This window comes from Scyliorhinus canicula, chromosome 13, assembly GCF_902713615.1.
Source record: "Scyliorhinus canicula chromosome 13, sScyCan1.1, whole genome shotgun sequence".
Lineage (NCBI taxonomy): Eukaryota > Metazoa > Chordata > Chondrichthyes > Carcharhiniformes > Scyliorhinidae > Scyliorhinus > Scyliorhinus canicula.
In genome coordinates, this window is record NC_052158.1 from 2,289,851 (window position 1) to 2,315,179 (window position 25,329).

The 25,329-nt window shown below is 55.3% G+C and overlaps 1 protein-coding gene across 1 annotated transcript in view; it reads right to left on the bottom strand.

Moving 5' to 3' along the window:
- vars1 (valyl-tRNA synthetase 1) overlaps positions 1–25,329 on the bottom strand; it is a 71,642-nt gene that overhangs the window by 11,923 nt on the left and 34,390 nt on the right. The window contains exons 11-21 of the mRNA XM_038816946.1: positions 21,291–21,449; positions 19,422–19,512; positions 17,577–17,682; positions 16,318–16,388; positions 15,577–15,702; positions 11,506–11,610; positions 10,218–10,286; positions 8,465–8,543; positions 3,474–3,601; positions 2,644–2,799; positions 884–1,090 (exon numbers count right to left, since the gene is read on the bottom strand). Coding sequence (XP_038672874.1) covers positions 884–1,090; positions 2,644–2,799; positions 3,474–3,601; positions 8,465–8,543; positions 10,218–10,286; positions 11,506–11,610; positions 15,577–15,702; positions 16,318–16,388; positions 17,577–17,682; positions 19,422–19,512; positions 21,291–21,449 — 1,297 coding nt within the window. The remainder of the gene's footprint in view (positions 1–883; positions 1,091–2,643; positions 2,800–3,473; positions 3,602–8,464; positions 8,544–10,217; positions 10,287–11,505; positions 11,611–15,576; positions 15,703–16,317; positions 16,389–17,576; positions 17,683–19,421; positions 19,513–21,290; positions 21,450–25,329) is intronic.

Below are 25,329 nucleotides of genomic sequence, written 5' to 3' on the forward strand. Positions count from 1 at the left end.
CAGGGAGGGAGAGCGTGACAGGGAGGGGAGGGTGACAGGGAGAGGGAGGGCGTGACAGGGAGGAGAGGGCGTGACAGGGAGGGGAGGGTGACAGGGAGGGGAGGGTGACAGGGAGGGGAGGGTGACAGGGAGGGAGGGTGACAGGGAGGAGAGGGTGACAGGGAGGGGAGGGTGACAGGGAGGAGGGGGTGACAGGGAGGGGAGGGTGACAGAGAGGGGAGGGTGACAGGGAGGGGAGGGTGACGGGGAGGGGAGGGTGACAGGGAGGGGAGGGTGACAGGAGGTAGGGTGACAGGGAGGAGAGGGTGACAGGGAGGGGAGAGGGTGACAGGGAGGGGAGGGTGACAGGGAGGGGAGGGTGACAGGGAGGAGAGGGTGACAGGGAGGGGAGAGGGTGACAGGGAGGGGAGAGGGTGACAGGGAGGGGAGGGTGACAGGGAGGAGAGGGTGACAGGGAGGGGAAGGTGACAGGGAGGGGAGGGTGACAGGGAGGGGAGGGTGACAGGGAGGGGACGAGGGGGCAGGGAGACAAAGAAAGAGAGGGACAGAGACAGACAGACAGAGAAAGAGGGACAGACAGAGAGAGATGCTGACAAAAAGAGAGACAGTGTGAGAGACAAATTGAGAGCGAGAGAGAGAAAGACAGACTGAGGAAGAGAGAGACAGGGAGAGAGAGAGAGAGACAGACAGACTGAGAAAGAGAGAGACAGGGAGAGAGAGAGAGAGAGACATATATAAAGAACAAGAACAAAGAACAGTAAAGCATAGTAACAGGCCCTTCGGCCCTCCAAGCCTGTGCTGAGCACTGGCCTATCTAGATTAACCTTTTATACCCGGCCTGTTCACGTGTCTATCCAGATAAGTCTGAAAGTCGCTAACGTACCTGTTCACATTCTGGATAAGGGGTAACGGTGATACTGGGGGGTTCCTGTGACGATCGCCGTGGTAACCTCTGGTAGAGTTCTTCTGTAACATAGGGCATGAAGGGGCTGAGGAGGCGCAAGCCAACGTCCAGACAGGTGTACAGCACATTCCGGGCGACGTGCGCTGCATTCTCATCCGAGCCGCCAAACACCGGCTTCAAGCATTCCTGAGGCGGGAGCAAAGACAAGGAAAAATGGATGTGCCTCCCGCTCGTCCATCCCCGGGATGGGGAGGAATTCCCAGCAAGTCAGTGGACACTGTTGATAATCGCGCCACTACTAACATCCCAAGGTGCTCCGCAGGAATAATAGTGGTTACAGGGCAATATCCTGGATTCCCGGTGGAAACGTGGGTCTGGGCAAGGATGCGGAGGGAGATTTACCGGAACGTCTCCGGAGATTGGGGGCGGGGGGGGGAGGGTTGGAGATGCTAGAGCGCCTCCCCTTGGTGGAAAGCAGATTAACGGACACACAGGGCAGGATTCTCCAAAATGGAGGCAGAGTTTCCGCACGTCGTGAACGCGTTTCACGACGGTTCACGTCGCTTCAGCCTCCCTTCCCGGTGGCAACTGGGCACCGTGCCAACCCGCACGTGCGTGGGGGACTTCCTCCACGAGCCGGACCCCGACGCAACATGGCGTTCAGGGGTCGGCCGTATAACAAAACAGGGCCGGGGCTGGAGAGGCCGGCCCATCGATCGGTGGGTCCCGATCGCGGGCCAGATCCCATCGGAGGCCCCCCCCGCCCCCACCCCGGTGAAGGAGCCCCCTCCCCCCTCCCCACAGGCCGCCTCCCAGCCCTGCGCGCAGAGTTCCTGCCGGCTGCGAGCAGGTGTGGACGGCGCCGGCGGGACTCTGCCGTTTCTGCGTGGCCGCTTGGCCCATCAAGGCCGGAGAATCGGCGGCCCGGGCCGTGGACAGCGGTCTGCGACCAGCGCCGCGCCAATGACGCCGATTCTCTGCTCCTCAAGAGAATCGCCTGCCGGCATCGGGTCCGCGGTTACGGCGATTGTCCGGCCCGGGGCTGGGAGAATCCCGCCCACAGTTCTGGTCACCACGTTACGGGAAGGACAGAATTCCTCTGGAGAGAGAGAGAGAGCAGAGGAGATTTACAAGAATGTAGCCAGGGCTGGAAAGTAGCAGCTTGAGGAGAGAATGGAGAGGCCGGGGTCGTTTTCCTCAGAACAAAGGAGGCCAAGGGGAGACCTGATTGGGGTGTTCAAAATGATGAGGGGCCGAGGCAGGGTAGACAGGGAAAGACTCGCTTCCCTCTAACTGGAGGCTCAATTCCCATGGGGGTGTAGATTTAAGGTGGTTGGTTGAAGGATTCGAGGGGACCCCCTCCCAGAGGGTTGCGAGTGTCTGGAATTCGCCGCCTCGGTTGGTGGTGGAGGCTGAAAAACTCAACTCGTATAAAAGGGACCTGGATCTGCATCTGAAGCGCTGGAGCCTGGGAGGCTACGGAACGCGTGCTGGAAAATGGGATGAGTATTCCGGTAACTTTAACCCAACCTAACCTAAACCAGGGACAATTTATCACGGCCAATCCACCTAACAGCACGTCTTTGGACTGTGGGAGGAAACCGGAGCACCCGGAGGAAACCCACGCAAACATGGGGAGAAGGTACAAACGCCATACTCCCTCCGCATGTCACAGGGATGGTCACAAGTTAGCTCATATGGGCTGGAGGGTACCAGCGATGGTCGGCAAAGTGGCTCACCAGGTAGACGTCGCAGAGTTCGTACAGCCAGAAGTTGTAGGTGGCGGTAGTGACGCCCGGGAAATCGTACTGCCGGAAGCCGCGATTGCAGAGTTCCACCGCGTGGCTCAGCCGACTCAGCACCCAGCGATCGATCAGGCTCCCGCGTGACGGGTCCTGGAGGGAAACGCGGACGTCATCCAATCTGCGGCGCAAAAAAAGGGCCCCGCGTCCGACGCAAACCTCCTCTGACCTCTGACCCCCTCAGCTCGGCCTACCCACACACACCCTGCTGTTTCTACCACTTGCCGGTTCGATTGTGTCCAATGAACAAGAGCGAAATAAAGGCCAGCAGGCGTGGGCCATTCGGCCCTTCGAAAAGACTCCCCTCATTCGTGGCCAATCTTTCGCCACATCTCCGCCTTCCCACACCCTCAATTCTCTCAGTATCTAAATGTACGAACCTCTCCGAAATGTCGGAGAGCAACCACCACCCTCCTCTACGGGGAGACGGTGACGTAATGGTAATGTCGCTGGACTAGTCATCCAGGGTCCCAGGCAATGCACTGGGAGACCCGGTTCAAATCCCACCACGGCATTAGCTAGTGGAATTTAAATTTGTAGGAGGAAATCTGCTGTCCTTACCCGGTCTGGGTACTACTTGTGACTCCAGACCCGCAGCAATCTGTTTAACTCTTAACTGCCCCCTGAAAATGGCCTCAGTTCAAGGGCAAATAGGGGGTGGGGGGGGCAACAGATATTGGCAAGTCCCAGGGCTCGGAGGCGACACACCATCTCCCCTGCCCGCCCCGGACCCTCTGCCCGCCGACACTGGCAGACCCGGCACCGACCTGGACAGCTATCTCTGGCGTGAAGTTCTCCCCCAGGCCCCGGATGGCAAACTTGGTGGCGTTCCACAGTTTGTTACAGAAGTGGCGGTAACCAAGGATACGGTTGACGTCCAGGTTGATGTCTCGGCCTGTTGGCACAAAACGGAAACGTTTCAGCTGGTCTCACAGGCGCCATCTCTGCCGGGGCCAATCGGGGGACCACCATCTCGACGGGCAAGAGCAGCAGATACCTGGGATCACCCCCCCCCCCCCCCCCCCCCCCCCCCCCACCTGGAGGTTCCCCTCCAAGTCACTCCCCATCCTGACTGGGAAATATATCGGCCGTTCCTTCAGTGTCGCCGGGTCCAAATCCTGGAGCTCCCTCCCTAACAGCACGGTGGGTCTACCTACACCTCAGGGACTGCAGCGGCTTCAAGACGGCAGCTCAGCCACCACCTTGTCAAGGGGCAATTAGGGATGGACAATAAATGCTGGTCTAGTCAGCGGCGCCCACATCCCGTAAATCTTTTTAAAAAATAAACTGTGGTGTAGGTATACCCACAGTGCTGTTAGGGAGTGGTGGAGTTTCCAGGATTCTGACCCAGCGACAGTGAAGGAGGGAAGTGCAGTAGAGAGGCAGAGAGGTTAGCTCAAGAGTGCCGAACTAGGGGGAGGGGGTTGATTTTGGCTGATTTTGGAGGGTTGTGGGGGCTGGACGCGATTGCAGGGATAGGGAGGGAAGGGGTTGGGAGACATGGGAGGCACCTTCAATCAAGATGCCGTCAGACTAGGAGCCAACGTGTGCAGGAGTGATGTCTGAACGGGGCATGGTGTCTTGCTGCAGGCAAGAGGAGGTTTGAAAGTGGAGGGGGAATGGGGGAACCAGCCAGGGGAGCATTGACTCCCCCCCCCCCCACTGTTTTGTGACAGGCGGTGGCCACACAGAAGGTTAATTCACAAGGTGAGATCAAGTGGGATTAGGGGTAATTTATCAGCTTGGACAGAAGGCTGGCTGACGGACCGGAGACAGGGAGTCGGGTTAAATGGGTCAGGATGGCAAGATGTAACTAATGGGGTGCCACAGGGTTCGGTCCTTGGGCCCCAGCTATTTACAATTTATATTAACACATACAGGTATACAGGGATAGAAGGTTCTATAGTCAAACTTGCAGACGACACAAAGATAGATGGGCGTGTAAGTTGCAATGAGGACATAAGAACCTTACAAATGGGTATGGATCGGTTTGGAGAGTGGGCCAAAATGTGGCAGATGGAGTTTAACGTAGATAAGTGTGAGGTCATGCATTTTGATTGGAAAAATGGGAAGGCAACTTATTATCTAAATGGGGAAAGACTTTGGGGAGCTCCGATACAGAGGGATCTGGGTGTCCTTGTGCATGAGGCACAGAAACTGAGCATGTAGGTAGATAATAAAGAGAGTGAATGGAATGTTGGCATTTCTAGCTAAAGGAATTGAGTATAAAGGTAAGATGTTGCTGCAACTGTACAAGGCATTGGTAAGACTGCACCTGGAGTATTGTGCACAGTTTTGGGCCCCTTATTTGAGGAGGGATGTAGCGGCATTGGAGGCAGTTCAGAGGAGGTTCACTCGGTTGATTCCAGAGATGCAGAGTTTGTCGTATGAGGAGAGATTGAACAGTTCAGGTCGATACTCTCTAGAGTTTAGAAGAATGAGGGGAGAGCTAATTGAGGAATACAAGATGGTAAAAGGTTTGGATAAAGTGGACGTGGAGCGGATGTTTTCTCTTGTGGGGCATTCTGAAACGAGAGGTCATAATCTTAGAATAAGAGGTAGCAAATTTAAGTCAGAGTTGAGGAGAAACTACTTCTTGTTGAGGAGAAACTACTTCTCCCAAAGGCTTGTGAATCTGTAGAATTCGCTACCCAAGAGTGCGGTGGATGCTGGGAGTAAATTTAAGGAGGAGTTAGACAGATTTTTAATTGGTAATGGGTTGAAGGGTTATGGAGAATGGGCAGGACGGTGGAGTTAAGGCCGAGAGGGTATCAGCCATGATAGAATGGCGGAGCAGACTCGATGGGCCAAACGGTCTAATTCTGCTCCTTTATCTGATGAATTTATGGCTGCTTACGGGATGTACCAGTGCTGCCGAAGTCTGCGTGGCGTTGTGTGGCTCTCCAACCCCCCGCTGGGAAACCCGTGTGTTGCCAAGGTTACACCAAACCTGCAAGGGGGAGGGGATGGGGGCGCGGTGGGGGTGTTAAGACATTGGGGACCTAGACTGGTTGGCAGAACGGACAGATGGAAATGAATAGAGGGTGCTCAACAGTCAGATTCCAGAAGCTGGGACTGTCTCCCTGGCAGCCAAGGGGATTGAGGGGAGATTCGAGGGACGTGTTGAAGATTCGGACAGGCTTAGATGAGGTCGACAAGGAAAAGCCGTTCCCATTGGCTGATCAAATTAGGACAACACAGATTTAAGATTTTCGGCATGTGATGCAAGGGGTGGGTGGGGAAGGGGGGGTGGATGCAAAATGCAAACAAGGAGGAGTCAGGCCACTCGGCCCCTCGAGTCTGCTCCTCCATTCAATAAGATCGTGGCTGGTCGGATTGTAACCTCAACCCTATCTTCCTGCCGACCCCCCTAATGACCTTTCACCTCTCCCCTTGTCAATCAGTCATCTATCCAGCTCTGCCTTAAAGATATTCAAAGGTTCTGTTCCACTGAAAATAAAAATGAAATGAAAATCGCTTATTGTCACGAGTAGGTTTCAATGAAGTTACTGTGAAAAGCCCCCAGTCGCCACATTCCGGCGCCTGTCCGGGGAGGCTGGTACGGGAATCGAACCGTGCTGCTGGCCTGCTTTAAAAGCCAGCGATTTAGCCTCGCCTTTCGAGGAAGAGAGTGCCAGAGACTCACCCCCCTCTGAGTGAAAATAATTCTCATCTCCGTCTTAAATAGGCGACCCCCGTACTTTTAAATAGCGACCCCCTCCCCCCATTCTAGATTTTCCCACAAGAGGAAACATCATCTCCACACCCACCCTGTCATCAAAACATTGAAAATAGGAGCAGCACGAGGCCGTTCGGCCCTTCGAGCCCACTCCGCCATTCACCATGTTCACGGCTGATCATCCAACTCAATAGCCTAATCCCACCTTCCCCCGAAATACCTCTTGATCCCTTTAGCCCCAAGTGCAATATCTACCTGCTTCTTGAAAACACACAATGCTTTGGCCTCAACTACTTTCTGAGGTAGTGAATTCCACACGCTCACCGCTCTCTCTGGGTGAAGACATTTCTCCTCATCTCTGTTCTAAATGGTTCACCCCATATCCTCAGACTGAGGGGCGGCTTTATTGCGACGTATCGGATTCTCAGGGGGTTTGACAGAGTCGATGTTGAGTGGATGTTTCCCCTTGTGGGAGAGTCCGGGACCAGAGGGCACAATCTCAGAGTGAGGGGATCGCCCATTTCAGACAGAGACGAGGAGGAATTTCTTTACCGCAGAGAGCTGTAGAGGCCGGGCCGTTAAGTATGTTCAGGGCCGAGAGAGACAGATTGTTAATCAGTCAGGGAATCGAGGGGGATGGGGGTGAGGCGGGAAAGTGGAGTTGAGGATTATCACGTCATTTCATTGAATGGCAGAGCAGACTCAATGGGCCGAATGGCCTACTTCTACGTCTTATGGTGACCTCTGGTTTTGGACACACCCACCATCCTTCCTGCATCTACCCTGTCCAGTCCCGTGAGAATTTTATAGGTTTCTATGAGATTGCGCCTCACTCTTCTGAACGCCAGCGAATATAATCCTAACCTAGTCAATCTCTCCTCGTATCTCAGTCCCTCCATCCCAGGAATCAGTCTGGTAAAGAACATAGAACATACAGTGCAGAAGGAGGCCAGTCGGCCCATCGAGTCTGCACCGACCCACTTAAGCCCTCACTTCCACCCTATCCCAATAACCCCAACTAACCTTTTTTGGACACGAAGGGCAATTTATCATGGCCAATCCACCTAATCTGCACGTCTTTGGACTGTGGGAGGAAGTCCGAGCACCCGGAGGAAACCCACACACACACGGGGAGAACGTGCAGACTCCGCACAGACAGTGACCCAGCGGGGAATCGAACCTGGGACCCCGCCGCTGTGAAGCCACAGTGCTATCCACTTGTGCTACTGTGCCCGCCTGTAAACCTTCGCTGCACTCCCTCGGCAACAGGTTAATGCCCCTCGGGATCTTAAAGGTTTCCATCAAGTCTCCTCTCACGTTTCTAAACTCCAGCGGATACAAACCGAAACTCTCCAACCTTTCCTCATAAAACAACCCGCCCATCCCTGGCGTTATGCTGGTGAACCTATAGAATTTATACAGTGCAGGCGGCCATTTGGCCCATCGAGTCTGCACCGGCCCTCTGAAAGAGCACTCGACCCATACCCACTTTTCTCGCCCTTTCCCCATAACTTCACCTAACCTTTGGGCACCAAGGGGCAATTCTATCGTGGCCAATCCGTCTAACGCACATCACTGGACTGTGGAGGAAACCGGAGCACCCGGAGGAAACCCACACAGACACGGGGAGAAAATGAACCCCGGTCCCTGGCGTTGTCACGCAGCAGTGCTGACCACTGTGTCACCGTGCCGCCTTCTCTGAACTGTTTCTAAGGGGGAAACTTAACTTGGTGAGTGGGAATGAACCTGCCTACGATGGGGGCGGAGGCAGGGGACCGGGAATGATTGCAAAAGTAAATTGGATGGAAACGGTCTTGTCGGGCTACAGGGGGAGCGGAGGGGGTGGGGTTGACTGGATTGCTCTGCGCCGAGCTAGCATGGACTTGAAGGGGCCCTCGCTGGCTGTAATATGAACAGACGAATTCTGAACGACCTGTATATCTCTGCACCGTCGGGAGTGGGCTGCCTCCTGCCCTTATACCCTGCTGATCTGAGTCCCTGCTACGTTTCTGCTGGGACTCAATGACGGGAAATGTGTAGTCAATGAAGCGTCGTCTAAAAGTACCACAGGCACCTTACCTTGAGATGTGTAGGCGCACAGGGCAAAACGCAGGGCATCCGTCCCACATTCAGGAATCCCATCCGGATAATCCGATTTCTAAGAAAAGAAAAGATGCAAGGTGGATTGCATTTGGGTAGCACCTCGCAGAAACTCAGAAAAAAAATCCCCCAAATGCTCCGCATCTATTGAAAGACTTTCACAGAATCGCGCTACAGTGTAGAAGGAAGCCATTCGGCCCATCAGGTCTGCATCGACCCGCTGAAAGAGCACCCTACCTAGGCCCAAACTCACACCCTATCCCCAACACCCCACCTAACCTGCACATCTTTGGACTGTGGGAGGAAACCGGAGTACATGGGCTAATGTACAATTTTCCAGTTGCCCTGGGAGTCACATGTGACACGTTTCACGTTGGACAATTGTTCTTTTACAGTAATAAATGTATTAGAGGTTTGAGCTGAATCTGTATTACAATCCAGGACCAACAGTGACTAGGATAATGGACAGAAACCTCGATATTTTATTTTAATTCTGTAAGGTTGTGAGGAAAGGATAATCCGCTCCACAAGGGATTCCACACAAGGTAGGGATATGATAAATTAAAACAAACTTTATTACAAGACACTATTTAAATATCTTCAACATCACAAGAAAATAGCTCACACTTACCCCATAAACAATGCGAATCAATACACAATAACCCTTAACTGCTATCTTTATTCCCACTCAAACAACCCCATCGCAGGTCACAATCCACTTTTGAATACAGTTGGCAGACTTAGGAAGTCTTGCTGTGTACTGAGATAGAATTTCTACAGCTCAGAAGGATGTGGATTTATTTAAACCTGTATCCTATTTTCCAAAAGAACAAAGAGAAGGGTAAGGTCTATCTTCGATAGATTCACAGATGGTCACAGCACAAATGGAGGCCATTCAGCCCATCGTGTCCACGCCGGTCATCAAACATCTGACTGCACTCATCCCGTTTTCCAGCCCTCGGCCCACTGCCCTGGAAGGAAGACATTTGGATTTGAGGTCTGCACTGACCCGCTGATCGAGCATCCTATCTGGGCCCACTACCCCCCCCCCCCCCCCCTTCCCCCCCTCCGCCATTCCTGTAACCCCACTTAACATACACATCCTTAAACACTAAGGGTCAATTGATCATGGCCAATCCACCTAACCCGCACATCTTTGGACTGTGGGAGGAAACCGGAGCACCCGGAGGAATCCCACGCAGACACGGGGAGAACGTGCAGACTCCGCACAGACAGTCCCCCGAGGTCGGAACTGAACCCGGGTCCCTGGCACTCTGAGGCAGCAGTGCTAACCGCTGTGCCACCTGCACTGCCGTAACTCCCAGGGCAGTGGGCCGAGGGCTGGAAAACGGGATGAGTGCAGTCAGATGTTTGATGACCGGCGTGGACACGATGGGCTGAATGGCCTCCATTTGTGCTGTGACCATCTGTGAATCTATCAACGATAGACCTTACCCTTCTCTTTGTTCTTTTGGAAAATAGGAGAAAGGTTTAGATAAAGGATCTGGATCAGCGCAGGCTGGGAGGGCCGAAGGGCCTGTTCCTGTGCTGTAATTTTCTTTGTTCTCATCTCAATGTCGCGCACTTTAAAATTCACCGGTCTGATTGGTCGGAGCTTCATCTCGTGATCTCCCATTCCCGTTCTGCCTGATGTCCGCTGCAAACTTCCCCTTAAATAAATCCACATTATTCACTTCAGCCACAGAGGGAGATATAATCGCACTGTATTTACCTGACCCGCCTTGGCTCGCTCGATCTCAACTGGGTCCAAGTTACTCTCCAGGAGCTGTGCGTACAGACCCTGCGGGAACAGCAAAGGAAAAAGGCCAAATGCCCGATGGCGGCCATTATAACCAAACGGTCACCTCGCAACCACTTAGAATTGCCCTCGCTACAGAAAACAAGTTGTCTGATCACCTGAATGGGCACCAGGGTGAAAGCCTAATTCTGTTCCAACTCAGCAACAAAACTGCTGTGTTTCAAAAATAATCCTTCCCCGGGGTCCGGAGGTGGCGCACAGCCTCCTGTTATTCCCACTCTCCGTGTGCGGTGCTCACACAGGGCACGGCATGAATACAAAGCCAGGTCTCATAGTAAGGTGAGGTTCAGTCAGGCGTATACATACAAACACACGTATGTTAATGTTTAGGGGTGCGCACACCCATGCACACGTCCAATTTGCTCTGGAAGAATGAAAGGTGATCTCATTGAAATGTATCAATTTCTCAAGACACAGACACACAAGCCCCGAAACACACACTGACGGGCACACACTCATAGGCTCAACACATACCCACTCAACAGGCGCACACTCACAACGCACGCACACAACGTGCACACTCACAACGCGCACACTCTCAATGTGAACATTCAATGCATACTCACAACGCACGCACACAACGTGCGACTCTTAACGTGAACATTCAATGCGCGCACTCACAATGCGCGCACTCACAACGCGCGCACTCACAACGCCCGCACTCACAACACGCGGACTCACAACGCGCACTCAATGTGACCATTCAATGCGCACGCTCAGTGTGCAGGCTAACAACGTGCACACTCACAAATGCACACTCACAATGCACACACAGAACGCGCACACTCACAATGCGCACGCGCACACTCACAACGTGCACACTCAAAACACGCAGTTTACATGTGCACTCTCGACATGCACACACGGACTCTTGCCGTGCATGCACTAACAGCGCAAACATAATTTTGACGCACGGACAGGCACTCTCGATGTGCGCACTCTTGACGCGCGCCCTTGGGCAATTCTTTTGGGAAAAAAAAGCAGGTGGCGTAAAACAGACGAATAAATCATGATCTCTTGTTTCATGTTGTCACCTAAGGTCGGTTTCACCTCTGCCTCGTTCAATTAGAATTAACGTGGATGGCTATGTAACAAACTCTTGTTAACAAATGAATGCATTTTCTAACCCACAGCATTGAACTGCACAGCCCAGCAATGCTGAAACGGCAGAGATCCCAAAAATAATGTGAGCAGGTCTTACCTCGAGTGTGATCCCGAAGATCACATCAAGGGGGTCAATGACGTTGCCAAGAGATTTGCTCATTTTGCGGCCATGCGAGTCGCGGACAATGGCGTGAAGGTAGACCTGAGATATTGAAACGATAAACAAGAAAGGAATGATCAAAAGAAACAATGTCAGTAGGAGCAATGGGTAATGCGGTGAAGGAGTTACTCGCACTGTACAGTGGGATAGACGCACTGGGTAATGTGGGGGAAGGAGTTACTCGCACTGTACCGAGGGATAGACACACTGGGTAACGCAGTGAAGGAGTTACTCGCACTGTACCGAGGGATAGAAACACTGGGTAACGTGGGGAAGGAGTTACTCGCACTGTACCGAGGGATAGACACACTGGGTAACGTGGGGAAGGAGTTACTCGCACTGTACCGAGGGATAGACACACTGGGTAATGTGGGGGAAGGAGTTACTCGCACTGTACCGAGGGATAGACACACTGGGTAATGTGGGGAAGGAGTTACTCGCACTGTAAGGAGGGATAGACACACTGGGTAATGTGGGGGAAGGAGTTACTCGCACTGTACCGAGGGATAGACGCACTGGGTAACGCAGTGAAGGAGTTACTCGCACTGTACCGAGGGATAGACACACTGGGTAATGTGGGGGAAGGAGTTACTCGCACTGTACCGAGGGATAGACGCACTGGGTAACGCAGTGAAAGAGTTACTCGCACTGTACCGAGGGATAGACACACTGGGTAACGCGGGGAAGGAGTTACTCGCACTGTACCGAGGGATAGACGCACTGGGTAACACGGGGAAGGAGTTACCCGCACTGTACCGAGGGATAGACGCACTGGGTAACGCAGTGAAGGAGTTACTCGCACTGTACCGAGGGATAGACGCACTGGGTAACACGGGGAAGGAGTTACTCGCACTGTACAGAGGGATAGACGCACTGGGTAATGTGGGGAAGGAGTTACTCGCACTGTACAGAGGGATAGACACACTGGGTAATGTGGGGAAGGAGTTACTCGCACTGTACCGAGGCATAGAAACACTGGGTAACGTGGGGAAGGAGTTACTCGCACTGTACCGAGGGATAGAAACACTGGGTAACTTGGGGAAGGAGTTACTCGCACTGTACAGAGTGATAGACACACTGGGAAATGTGGGGGAAGGAGTTACTCGCACTGTACCGAGGGATAGACACACTGGGTAATGTGGGGAAGGAGTTACTCGCACTGTACCGAGGGATAGACACACTGGGTAATGTGGGGAAGGAGTTACTCGCACTGTACCGAGGGATAGACACACTGGGTAATGTGGGGAAGGGGTTACTCGCACTGTACTGAGGGATAGACACACTGGGTAATGTGGGGAAGGAGTTACTCGCACTGTACCAAGAGAAACACTGGGTAATGTGGGGGAAGGAGTTACTCGCACTGTACCGAGGGATGGACACACTGGGTAATGTGGGGGAAGGAGTTACTCGCACTGTACCGAGGGATAGACACACTGGGTAACGTGGGGAAGGAGTTACTCGCACTGTACAGAGGGATAGAAACACTGGGTAATGTGGGGAAGGAGGTACTCGCACTGTACCGAGGGATAGACACACTGGGTAATGTGGGGGAAGGAGTTACTCGCACTGTACCGAGGGATAGACACACTGAGTAACGTGGGGAAGGAGTTACTCGCACTGTACTGAGGGATAGACACACTGGGTAATGTGGGGAAGGAGTTACTCGCACTGTACCGAGGGATAGAAACACTGGGTAACGTTGGGAAGGAGTTACCCGCACTGTACAGAGGGATAGACATACTGGGTAACGTGGGGGAAGGAGTTACTCGCACTGTACCGAGGGATAGACACACTGGGTAATGTGGGGAAGGAGTTACTCGCACTGTACCGAGGGATAGACACACTGGGTAATGTGGGGAAGGAGTTACTCGCACTGTACCGAGGGATAGACACACTGGGTAATGTGGGGAAGGAGTTACTCGCACTGTACCGAGGGATAGACACACTGGGTAATGTGGGGAAGGAGTTACTCGCACTGTACCGAGAGATACACTGGGTAATGTGGGGAAGGAGTTACTCGCACTGTACCGAGAGTTAGACACACTGGGTAATGTGGGGGAAGGAGTTACTCGCACTGTACCGAGGGATAGACACACTGGGTAATGTGGGGAAGGAGTTACTCGCACTGTACTGAGGGTTAGACACACTGGGTAATGTGGGGAAGGAGTTACTCGCACTGTACCGAGGGATAGACACACTGGGTAACGTGGGGAAGGAGTTACTCGCACTGTACAGTGGGATAGACACACTGGGTAACGTGGGGAAGGAGTTACTCGCACTGTACCGAGGGATAGACACACTGGGTAATGTGGGGAAGGAGTTACTCGCACTGTACAGAGGGATAGACACACTGGTTAATGTGGGAAAGGAGTTACTCGCACTGTACCGAGGGATAGACACACTGGGTAATGTGGGGAAGGAGTTACTCGCACTGTACCGAGAGATACACTGGGTAATGTGGGGAAGGAGTTACTCGCACTGTACCGAGGGATAGACACACTAGGTAACGTGGGGAAGGAGTTACTCGCACTGTACTGAGGGATAGACACACTGGGTAACGCAGTGAAGGAGTTACTCGCACTGTACCGAGGGATAGACACACTGGGTAACGTGGGAAGGAGTTACTCGCACTGTACCGAGGGATAGACACACTGGGTAACGTGGGGAAGGAGTTACTCGCACTGTACCGAGGGATAGACACACTGGGTAACGTGGGGAAGGAGTTACTCGCACTGTACCGAGGGATAGACACACTGGGTAATGTGGGGGAAGGAGTTACTCGCACTGTACCGAGGGATAGACACACTGGGTAATGTGGGGAAGGAGTTACTCGCACTGTACAGAGGGATAGACACACTGGGTAATGTGGGGGAAGGAGTTACTCACACTGTACCGAGGGATAGACACACTGGGTAATGTGGGGGAAGGAGTTACTCGCACTGTACCGAGGGATAGACACACTGGGTAATGTGGGGAAGGAGTTACTCGCACTGTACCGAGGGATAGACACACTGGGTAACGTGGGGAAGGAGTTACTCGCACTGTACCGAGGGATAGACACACTGGGTAATGTGGGGAAGGAGTTACTCGCACTGTACCGAGGGATAGACACACTGGGTAACGTGAGGAAGGAGTTACTCGCACTGTACCGAGGGATAGACACACTGGGTAATGTGGGGGAAGGAGTTACTCGCACTGTACCGAGGGATAGACACACTGGGTAATGTGGGGAAGGAGTTACTCGCACTGTACCGAGGGTTAGACACACTGGGTAATGTGGGGAAGGAGTTACTCGCACTGTACCGAGGGATAGACACACTGGGTAATGTGGGGAAGGAGTTACTCGCACTGTACCGATGGCTGGAGTTTCACAGTTATATTGACCGCCACACAATCGCTCCACTCTCTGATGACTGATATTAAAATTCCAATCGTTGGAACTTGATGTAAATTGATATCGTGTTTATCGATTGATCCTGCACTGGGGAGTCTGGCTCTGTAACCACAGCCTGAAGTTACTTTGATCTTCCTCACATTGTTTGATGTTTCCCTTTCTGCCACTCGAGCGGATTTGTGCCGAGCCCTGGCCCTGGGAACGTCGTTGAAATCCCACAAAATTGGCACAATGGAATATAAATAGGCCACTCGGCCCCTTTACTCCTTCAAGCAGCCAGATCATGACCCATCTGGCCCTTATTACCCTCTTTGGCTTGGATTGTATGAGCCTCACTCCCCTCCTTGCCCAACACAAATCATAGAATTTACAGTGCAGGAGGCCATTCGACCCATTGAGTCTGCACTGGCCCTTGGTAAGAGCACCCTCCCTCAAACGTTTTTCCGTGTCGGAATTCCAAATCCCCACAGGCCTGGGTGTGAAGACAAGCTTCCAGGGATCATGTCGAACATCCCGGCTCAAATTTAAATGCCCCAGCCCGATCACTCGGTTAGCTATTAATATTCTGTAGCCCAGTCGGTGCAGGCCGATAGTTAGCATCGGCCCAGGTTTACCTCTTTGAAAGGCAGTTTTCCTGTCAGCTTTAAACCCAGCATTACCATCCTGGCCACCCAGAAGAAGAGGATGTCGTGGCCTGTCTCGAGCAACGTGCCCGGGTAGAAGGCTTTCAGATCGTCTGTCTGCAGGGAGAAATCTCCAGTCAGTGGCATTCCGTATCTGATAAAGCAGCATTGTATATAATTCACACACATACACACAGACAAACACACACACCCCACAGTCACATACAGAGCAACACACACACAGGCAGATACACACACACAGGCAGATATACACACACACACACAGGCAGATACACACACAGGCAGATACACACACACAGAAACACACACCCCAGTCACATACAGAGCAACACACACACAGGCAGATATATACACACACACAGGCAGATATACACACACACAAGCAGATACATACACACAGGCAGATACACACACAGGCAGATATATACACACACACAGGCAGATATACACACACACACACACAGGCAGATACACACACACACACAGGCAGATACACACACACACAGGCAGATACACACACACACAGGCAGATATACACACACACACACAGGCAGATATACACACACACACAGGCAGATACACACACAGGCAGATACACTGCATTCTCTGTTGGCGATTGGCACACACGGGCACCCACATTTCTTTGCCCACCCCTTACAATGAATCTTCGCGTCCCAATTGACCGATTTCTTTTCCCTCACCCTCACCCACCTCGTTCGGCCACCCGAAGATGGAGAAGGGGAACAGGCCTGACGAGAACCAAGTATCCAGAACATCTTCATCTGGAAGACAGGAACGAGAAGACACACAACATGACATGTGAGGTGAAGCACATACTCTCGTGACCCACAGAACCCCACTGGAATTGCCTCGAACGTACGACCCGGAAGCAGGCGCTTCAACCGACTATCATTTTCTTTGTTATTCTTTCGCGGGGTGTGGGTGACGCTGGGCAAGGCATTTATTGCCCATCCCTAATTGCCCCGTGAACTGCGTGTCTCGCACGGCTATTTCAGGGAGCAGTAAAGAGGCAACCACGTTGCTGTGGGGGTCTGGAGTCACAAGTAGGCCAGACCGGGTAAGGACGGCAGATTTCCTTCCCTGAAGGACCAGATGGGTTTTTACGACAACCATTTATCGTGGTCATCATTAGACATTTAATTCCAGATTTTATTGAATGCAAATTTCACCTCCATCCGGCGTGGGGCAATTTGAACCCAGGGACCCAGAGCATTATCCTGCCATCTCGGATCATTAGCCCAGCGACAGGACCACTGCGACGTCATCTCCCGCACGGCAATGGGCGGCATGGTAGCACAGTGGTTAGCACTGTGGCTTCACAGCGCCAGGGTCCCAGGTTCGATTCCCGGTTTGGATCACTGTCTGTGTGGAGTCTGCACGTCCTCCCCGTGTCTGCGTGGGTTTCCTCCGGGTGCTCCGGTTTCCTCCCACAGTCCAAGGACGTGCTTGTCAGGTGAATTGGACATCCTGAATTCTCCCTCTGTGTACCCGAACAGGTGCCGGAGTGTGGCGACTGGGGGCTTTCCACAGTAACTTCACTTTTTATTTCTAAATTTATAGTGCCCAATTAATTCTTTCCAATTAAGGGGCAATTTAGCGTGGCCAATCCGCCTAACCTGCACATCGGTGGGTTGTGGGGGTGAGACCCACGCAGACACGGGGAGAATGTGCAAACTCCACACGGGCAGTGACCCAGAGCCGGGATCGAACCCGGGATCTCAGCCCCGTGAGGCAGCAGTGCTAACCACTGCGCCACCGTGCTGCCCACTACAGTAACGTCATTGCAGTGTTAATGTAAGCCTACTTGTGACAATAAAGATTCTCATTATCATTAGTATTCAAGGTGAAAGCCTGAAACTCCCGGAGCCGAATACAACCACCTGCTGGGAGAGCGGGGGGGGGGGGGGGGGGGGGGGGGGGAGGAGGAGAACGCCGGGCACACGGCTCACCTTGTCGGAGCGAGATCTGATCCGGAGAGACGCTGAATTTCCTGGCCGCCTTCCGCCTGGCGATCTCCTCTGTCTGACCGCTCACCCAGTAATTCCCGTCAGCGTCCTCGGAGAAGGATAAAGATGGTGAGGCTTCAGTCAAAGAGCAACGGTGTCCACCACTGGAGGCACCGAGGGAGAAGGGAGAGGCCATTCGGCCCCTCTCGTCTATCCCAACATTCGGTTCACTCATAGAGTCATACAGCCTGGAAACAGGCCCTTCGGCCCAGCTTGTCCATGCCGCCCTGCTTTTACCACTAAGCTAGCCCCCACTTGCCCACATTTGGCCCCTACCCGTCCATACCCAGCTTTCCATATAACTATCCAAATGCTTCTTAAAGGACAAAATTGTATCCACCTCTCCCACTGCCTCTGGCAGCCCGTTCCAGACCCTCACCACCCTCTGTGTGAACAAATTTCCCCTCTGGTCTCTTTTGTATCTCTCCCCTCTCACCTTTAACCTCTGCCCTCTAGTTCTAGACACCTCGACCTTTGGGAAAAGATGTTGACTCTCTACCTTATCGAAGCCCCTCATTATTTTATAGACCTCTATACAGTCACCCCTAAGCCTCTTACACTCCAGGGAAAAAAGTCCCAGCCTATCCAGCCTATCCTTATAACTCAGACCATCAAAGTCCTGGTAGCATCCTCGTCAATCCCTTCTGCACTCTTTCTAGTTTAACAATATCCTTCCTATAGTAGGGTGACCAGAACGGAACAGAGTCAGAACTCATGGCTGATTTTTAAAGTGATGCCTCGTGGTTTTGTAATCTAACGTACGGTTCCCGATCAAAGATATTTTATTCTCTGTTTCAACATTCTTACCGACCCCCTCCAGGCCCCATTGTTAGTGCATTGTCGTGTGAAGAAGTGTTTCTTAACTTCACCCCATCAACACGCTGGCTTTAATTTTAAGATTAGGCCCCTTTCGTTCTGGACTCCACAGGAAACAGTTCCTCTATATTGACTCCATCACAAAGAGGCCATTCAGCCCATTGTGTATGTGCCAGCCATCGAGCACTTACCCATTCTAGTCCTATTTTCCGACATTTGCTCTGTCGTGTTGTAAGCTGTGGCCTTTCGAACACCCTGAATGCGCCTGAAATGTGAGGGTTCCCACCTTCCCCACCCTCTCAGGTCGTGAGTTCCAGATTCCCACCACCCTCTGGGCGAGAATGTTTTTCCTCAAATCCCCTCGAAATCTCCCACCCCTGACCGTACAGCTTGGTTACTGACCCCTCTACAAAGAGCAAAAGTTCCTTCACAGCCACCCTACGTCCCTCATAGAAGCCCTACAGTGCAGAAGGAGGCCGGTCGGCCCATCGAGTCAGCACCGACCCTCTGAAAGAGTACCCCACTCAGGCCACTCCCCAGCCCTAACCCAATAACCTCTTAACCTGCACATCTTTGGGCACAAAGGGGCAATTTAGCACGGCCAATCCACTTAACCTGCACATCTTTGGACACTCAGGGGCAATTTAGCATGTCCAGTTCACCTAACCTGCACATCTTTGGACTGTGGGAGGAAACCGGAGCAGCCGGAGGAAACCCACGCAGACACGGGGAGGACGTGCAGGCTCCTCACAGACAGTGACCCAAGGCCGACTCGAACCCCGGGTCCCTGGGGCAGTGAGGCAGCAAGCACGGTCCACCTCAATCAGGTCCCCCCCCTCAGCCTTCTCTGCTCTCAGGCCTAACCAGCCTCTCTTCATAGCTGAAACCCTCCAGAGCAGGCGACATCCTGGGGAATCTCCGCCGCACACCCTGAGACTTCAGCACGGCGGGGCCTGTTTCCAAGGGCCTTACCTCTCCGGCTGGGACGGAGGGATCGCTCACTGTCACAAAGTACGCCGGGGTACGGTGGCCCCACCACAGCTGCCGGGAAATGCACCAATCCCTGCAAAGAATACGAAAAGTAGCGTCAAAATAATACAAGAAGGGAGACATTTTTGAAGGGAGCGCAGGAGCAAAGAGAGGCTGAACGCAAACAATTTCTCAAGGTGGCAGGGTCAAGTGGATTTGTTTTTGTTTGCGCCACTGGCTGCAAAAGCATTTGTTGTCCTTCCCCAAGTGCCCCTTGGGCTGAATGTTTCACTTGGCGTTTTCTGAGGGGGCAGTCAAGAGTTGACCACATTGCCGAGGGGCCTGGAGTCACACGTAGGCCAGACCGGGTAAGGACGGCAGATTTCCTTCTACATTAGTGAACCAGATGGGTTTTTAACGACAATCGACAATGGCTTCAGGGTCACCGTCGCTGAAAGTAGTTTGATATTCCAGAATTTATCCACTGAATTTAAATTCAACCAACTGCCACGGTGGGATTTGCACACGAGAGCGTCCGCCCCGGGGCCTCAGGATTACTAGTCCAGTGACATTACCACTACCCCCCCCAGGAAGAATGGAGTCTAACTGGAAAAATAAGTAACTAGATAGAGCCAGGGGAAAATTGCCTTACCCACACCAACAAAAGCAGACGTCCAGGGAAAGGAGTGCGTGACTGCCATCTCCTGGTGTATAAGGGTATTCCATTTAAAGATACCCTGGCAACTTGCTCTCAGAACTGAACACTCCGGAAACAAAAGGCCATAGAGCGAGTTAAGAGTCGAAGGCTGACCCAGGGGACGCCCTGCTCTCCAGTGTTATCCGAGTATTCCGCCAACTGGAATTCTCCATGAACTGGGGATTCCCCCCATGATTAGCCGGAACCAATTGACAAACGATCCGGAACTTGTGCCCTGGGGCGCTGCACTATATGTTACACTTTAACTTACTGTTGAAGATTATCAGTGAGTGGAACAGTATTCTATATTTCCTGAGTGCTTGCCAATTGCCACAAGTCCTGAGCTGTATTCCATTGGCAAATCAAACTCTCCCCTGCAGTTAGCCAATCCCCACGCCCATGAACTGAGTGGCATTTAAGAGCCACGTGTAGGCCAGACTGGGTTAAGACGGCAGGTTTTCATAAGACCGTAAGATATAGGAGTAGAATTAGGCCTCACGGCCCATCAAGTCTGGTCCGCCATTCAATCATGGCTGATATTTTTCCCATCCCCATTCTCCTGCCTTCTCCCCCATAACCCCTGATCCCCTTATTAATCAAGAACCGATCCACCTCTGTCTTAGAGACACTCGGTGATTTGGCCTCCACAGCCTTCTGCGGCAAAGAGTTCCACAGATTCACCACCCTCTGGCTGAAGAAATTCCTCCTCATCTCTGTTTTAAAGGATCGTCCCCTTTAGTCTGAGATGGTGTCCTCTGCTTCTAGTTTTTCCTACAAGCGGAAACACCCTCTCCCCGTCCACTCTATCCAGGCCTCGCAGTATCCTGTAAGTTTCAATAAGATGCCCCCTCATCCTGCTAAAGATTTCCTTTGTAAAGGACACTAGTGACCAGATGGATTTGTACGACGACCGACGATAGTTTCACAGTCACCGAGACGAGATTTATATTCCAGATTTTATTGATTTGAATTTAAACTCCAGTTGCCGCGAAAGGATTTGAACCCAGGTCCCCAGAGCACGACTAGTCCAGTGAGAATACCACGACGCCACTGCCGACTAATTAAGATTTTACCTCATGTAGACATACTGCTCACTCGCACTTGTCATCTAATGAAGACCACAAGTTGTCCCAGCTCCACACCTCTGTATTTTGGCTCCTTATTGGGTCGCATACCTGATGTTGTCCATCCAATTAAACCAGGTCTTGAGATGCGTCTCAGGGATGATCTTCAAATCTCCGTTCCGCACCACATCAGCCGCCATTTTAGCCATTTCGGCGCAGCGCACGTACCACTGAGGCTTCAACAGGGGCTCCACGATGTCCTTGGAACGGCTGTGAAAGGGAGGAACACGGCTTTTAGTTCCCGCGATCGCCACGCGCGCGCTCACCTCCAGCCTCTCGCTGTGGAAGACCACCGCGGCTTCTGACCTGTGGCCACTACGGTCAGTTCCCTCTACCTGTGCCCACGGGTCACTGCGGCCAGATCCCCCACGGGTCACTGCGGCCAGATCCCTGGACCCATGGCCACGGGTCACTGCGGCCAGATCCCCCACGGGTCACTGCGGCCAGATCCCCCACGGGTCACTGCGGCCAGATCCCCCACGGGTCACTGCGGCCAGATCCCCCACGGGTCACTGCGGCCAGATCCCCCACGGGTCACTGCGGCCAGATCCCCCACGGGTCACTGCGGCCAGATCCCCCACGGGTCACTGCGGCCAGATCCCCCACGGGTCACTGCGGCCAGATCCCCCACGGGTCACTGCGGCCAGATCCCCCACGGGTCACTGCGGCCAGATCCCCCACGGGTCACTGCGGCCAGATCCCCCACGGGTCACTGCGGCCAGATCCCCCACGGGTCACTGCGGCCAGATCCCCCACGGGTCACTGCGGCCAGATCCCCCACGGGTCACTGCGGCCAGATCCCCCACGGGTCACTGCGGCCAGATCCCCCACGGGTCACAGCGGCCAGATCCCTGGACCTGTGACCACGGGTCACTGCGGCCAGATCCCTGGGCCATGGCCACGGGTCACTGCGGCCAGATCCCCCACGGGTCACTGCGGCCAGATCCCCCACGGGTCACTGCGGCCAGATCCCCCACGGGTCACTGCGGCCAGATCCCCCACGGGTCACAGCGGCCAGATCCCTGGACCCATGGCCACGGGTCACTGCGGCCAGATCCCTGGACCCATGGCCACAGGTCACTGCGGCCAGATCCCTGGACCCATGGCCACGGGTCACTGCGGCCAGATCCCCCACGGGTCACTGCGGCCAGATCCCTGGACCCATGGCCATGGGTCACTGCGGCCAGATCCCCCACGGGTCACTGCGGCCAGATCCCCCACGGGTCACTGCGGCCAGATCCCTGGACCCTTGGCCACGGGTCACTGCGGCCAGATCCCCCACGGGTCACTGCGGCCAGATCTCCCACGGGTCACTGCGGCCAGATCCCCCACAGGTCACTGCGGCCAGATCCCCCACGGGTCACTGCGGCCAGATCCCCCACGGGTCACTGCGGCCTGATCCCCCACGTGTCACTGCGGCCAGATCCCCCACGGGTCACTGCGGCCAGATCCCTGGATCCATGGCCACGGGTCACTGCGGTCAGATCCCCCACGGGTCACTGCGGCCAGATCCCTGGGCCCATGGCCACGGGTCACTGCGGCCAGATCCCCCACGGGTCACTGCGGCCAGATCCCCCACGGGTCACTGCGGCCAGATCCCTGGGCCCATGGCCACGGGTCACTGCGGCCAGATCCCCCACGGGTCACTGCGGCCAGATCCCCCACGGGTCACTGCGGCCTGATCCCCCACGGGTCACTGCGGCCAGATCCCCCACGGGTCACTGCGGCCAGATCCCTGGGCCCATGGCCACGGGTCACTGCGGCCAGATCCCCCACGGGTCACTGCGGCCAGATCCCCCACGGGTCACTGCGGCCAGATCCCCCACGGGTCACTGCGGCCAGATCCCCCACGGGTCACTGCGGCCAGATCCCCCACGGGTCACTGCGGCCAGATCCCTGGGCCCATGGCCACGAATCACTGCGGCCAGATCCCCCACGGGTCACTGCGGCCAGATCCCTGGGCCCATGGCCACGGGTCACTGCGGCCAGATCCCCCACGGGTCACTGCGGCCAGATCCCCCACGGGTCACTGCGGCCAGATCTCCCATGGGTCACTGCGGCCAGTTCCCCCCCGGGTCACTGCGGCCAGATCCCCCACGGGTCACTGCGGCCAGATCCCTGGACCCATGGCCACGGGTCACTGCGGCCAGATCCCTGGACCCTTGGCCACGGGTCACTGTGGCCAGATCCCCCACGGGTCACTGCGGCCAGATCTCCCACGGGTCACTGCGGCCAGATCCCCCACGGGTCACTGCGGCCAGATCCCTGGGCCCATGGCCACGGGTCACTGCGGCCAGATCCCCCACGGGTCACTGCGGCCAGATCCCTGGGCCCATGGCCACGGGTCACTGCGGCCAGATCCCCCACGGGTCACTGCGGCCAGATCACCCACGGGTCACTGCGGCCAGATCTCCCATGGGTCACTGCGGCCAGATCCCCCACGGGTCACTGCGGCCAGATCCCTGGACCCATGGCCACGGGTCACTGCGGCCAGATCCCCCACGGGTCACTGCGGCCAGATCCCCCACGGGTCACTGCGGCCAGATCCCTGGGCCCATGGCCACGGGTCACTGCGGCCAGATCCCCCACGGGTCACTGCGGCCAGATCCCCCACGGGTCACTGCGGCCTGATCCCCCACGGGTCACTGCGGCCAGATCCCTGGGCCCATGGCCACGGGTCACTGCGGCCAGATCCCCCACGGGTCACTGCGGCCAGATCCCCCACGGGTCACTGCGGCCAGATCCCCCACGGGTCACTGCGGCCAGATCCCTGGGCCCATGGCCACGGGTCACTGCGGCCAGATCCCCCACGGGTCACTGCGGCCAGATCCCTGGGCCCATGGCCACGGGTCACTGCGGCCAGATCCCCCACGGGTCACTGCGGCCAGATCCCCCACGGGTCACTGCGGCCAGATCTCCCATGGGTCACTGCGGCCAGATCCCCCACGGGTCACTGCGGCCAGATCCCTGGACCCATGGCCACGGGTCACTGCGGCCAGATCCCTGGACCCTTGGCCACGGGTCACTGTGGCCAGATCCCCCATGGGTCACTGCGGCCAGATCTCCCACGGGTCACTGCGGCCAGATCCCCCACGGGTCACTGCGGCCAGATCCCCCACGGGTCACTGCGGCCAGATCCCCCACGGGTCACTGCGGCCAGATCCCCCACGGGTCACTGCGGCCAGATCCCCCACGGGTCACTGCGGCCAGATCCCTGGACCCGTGACCACGGGTCAATGCGGCCAGATCCCCCACGGGTCACTGCGGCCAGATCCCTGGACCCATGGCCACGGGTCACTGCAGCCAGATCCCCCACGGGTCACTGCGGCCAGATCCCCCACGGGTCACTGCAGCCAGATCCCCCACGGGTCACTGCGGCCAGATCCCTGGACCCATGGCCATGGGTCACTGCGGCCAGATCCCCCATGGGTCACTGCGGCCAGATCCCCCACGGGTCACTGCGGCCAGATCCCTGGGCCCATGGCCACGGGTCACTGCGGCCAGATCCCCCACGGATCACTGCGGCCAGATCCCCCACGGGTCACTGCGGCCAGATCCCCCACGGGTCACTGCGGCCAGATCCCCCACAGGTCACTGCGGCCAGATCCCCCACGGGTCACTGCGGCCAGATCCCTGGACCCATGGCCACAGGTCACTGCGGCCAGATCCCCCACGGATCACTGCGGCCAGATCCCTGGATCCATGGCCACGGGTCACTGCGGCCAGATCCCTAGACCCATGGCCACGGGTCACTGCGGCCAGATCCCCCACGGGTCACTGCGGCCAGATCCCTGGACCCATGGCCACGGGTCACTGCGGCCAGATCCCCCACGGGTCACTGCGGCCAGATCCCCCACGGGTCACTGCGGCCAGATCCCCCACGGGTCACTGCGGCCAGATCCCCCACGGGTCACTGCGGCCAGATCCCCCACGGGTCACTGCGGCCAGATCCCCCACGGGTCACTGCGGCCAGATCCCTAGACCCATGGCCACGGGTCACTTCGGCCAGATCACCCACGGGTCACTGCGGCCAGATCCCCCACGGGTCACTGCGGCCAGATCCCCCACGGGTCACTGCGGCCAGATCCCT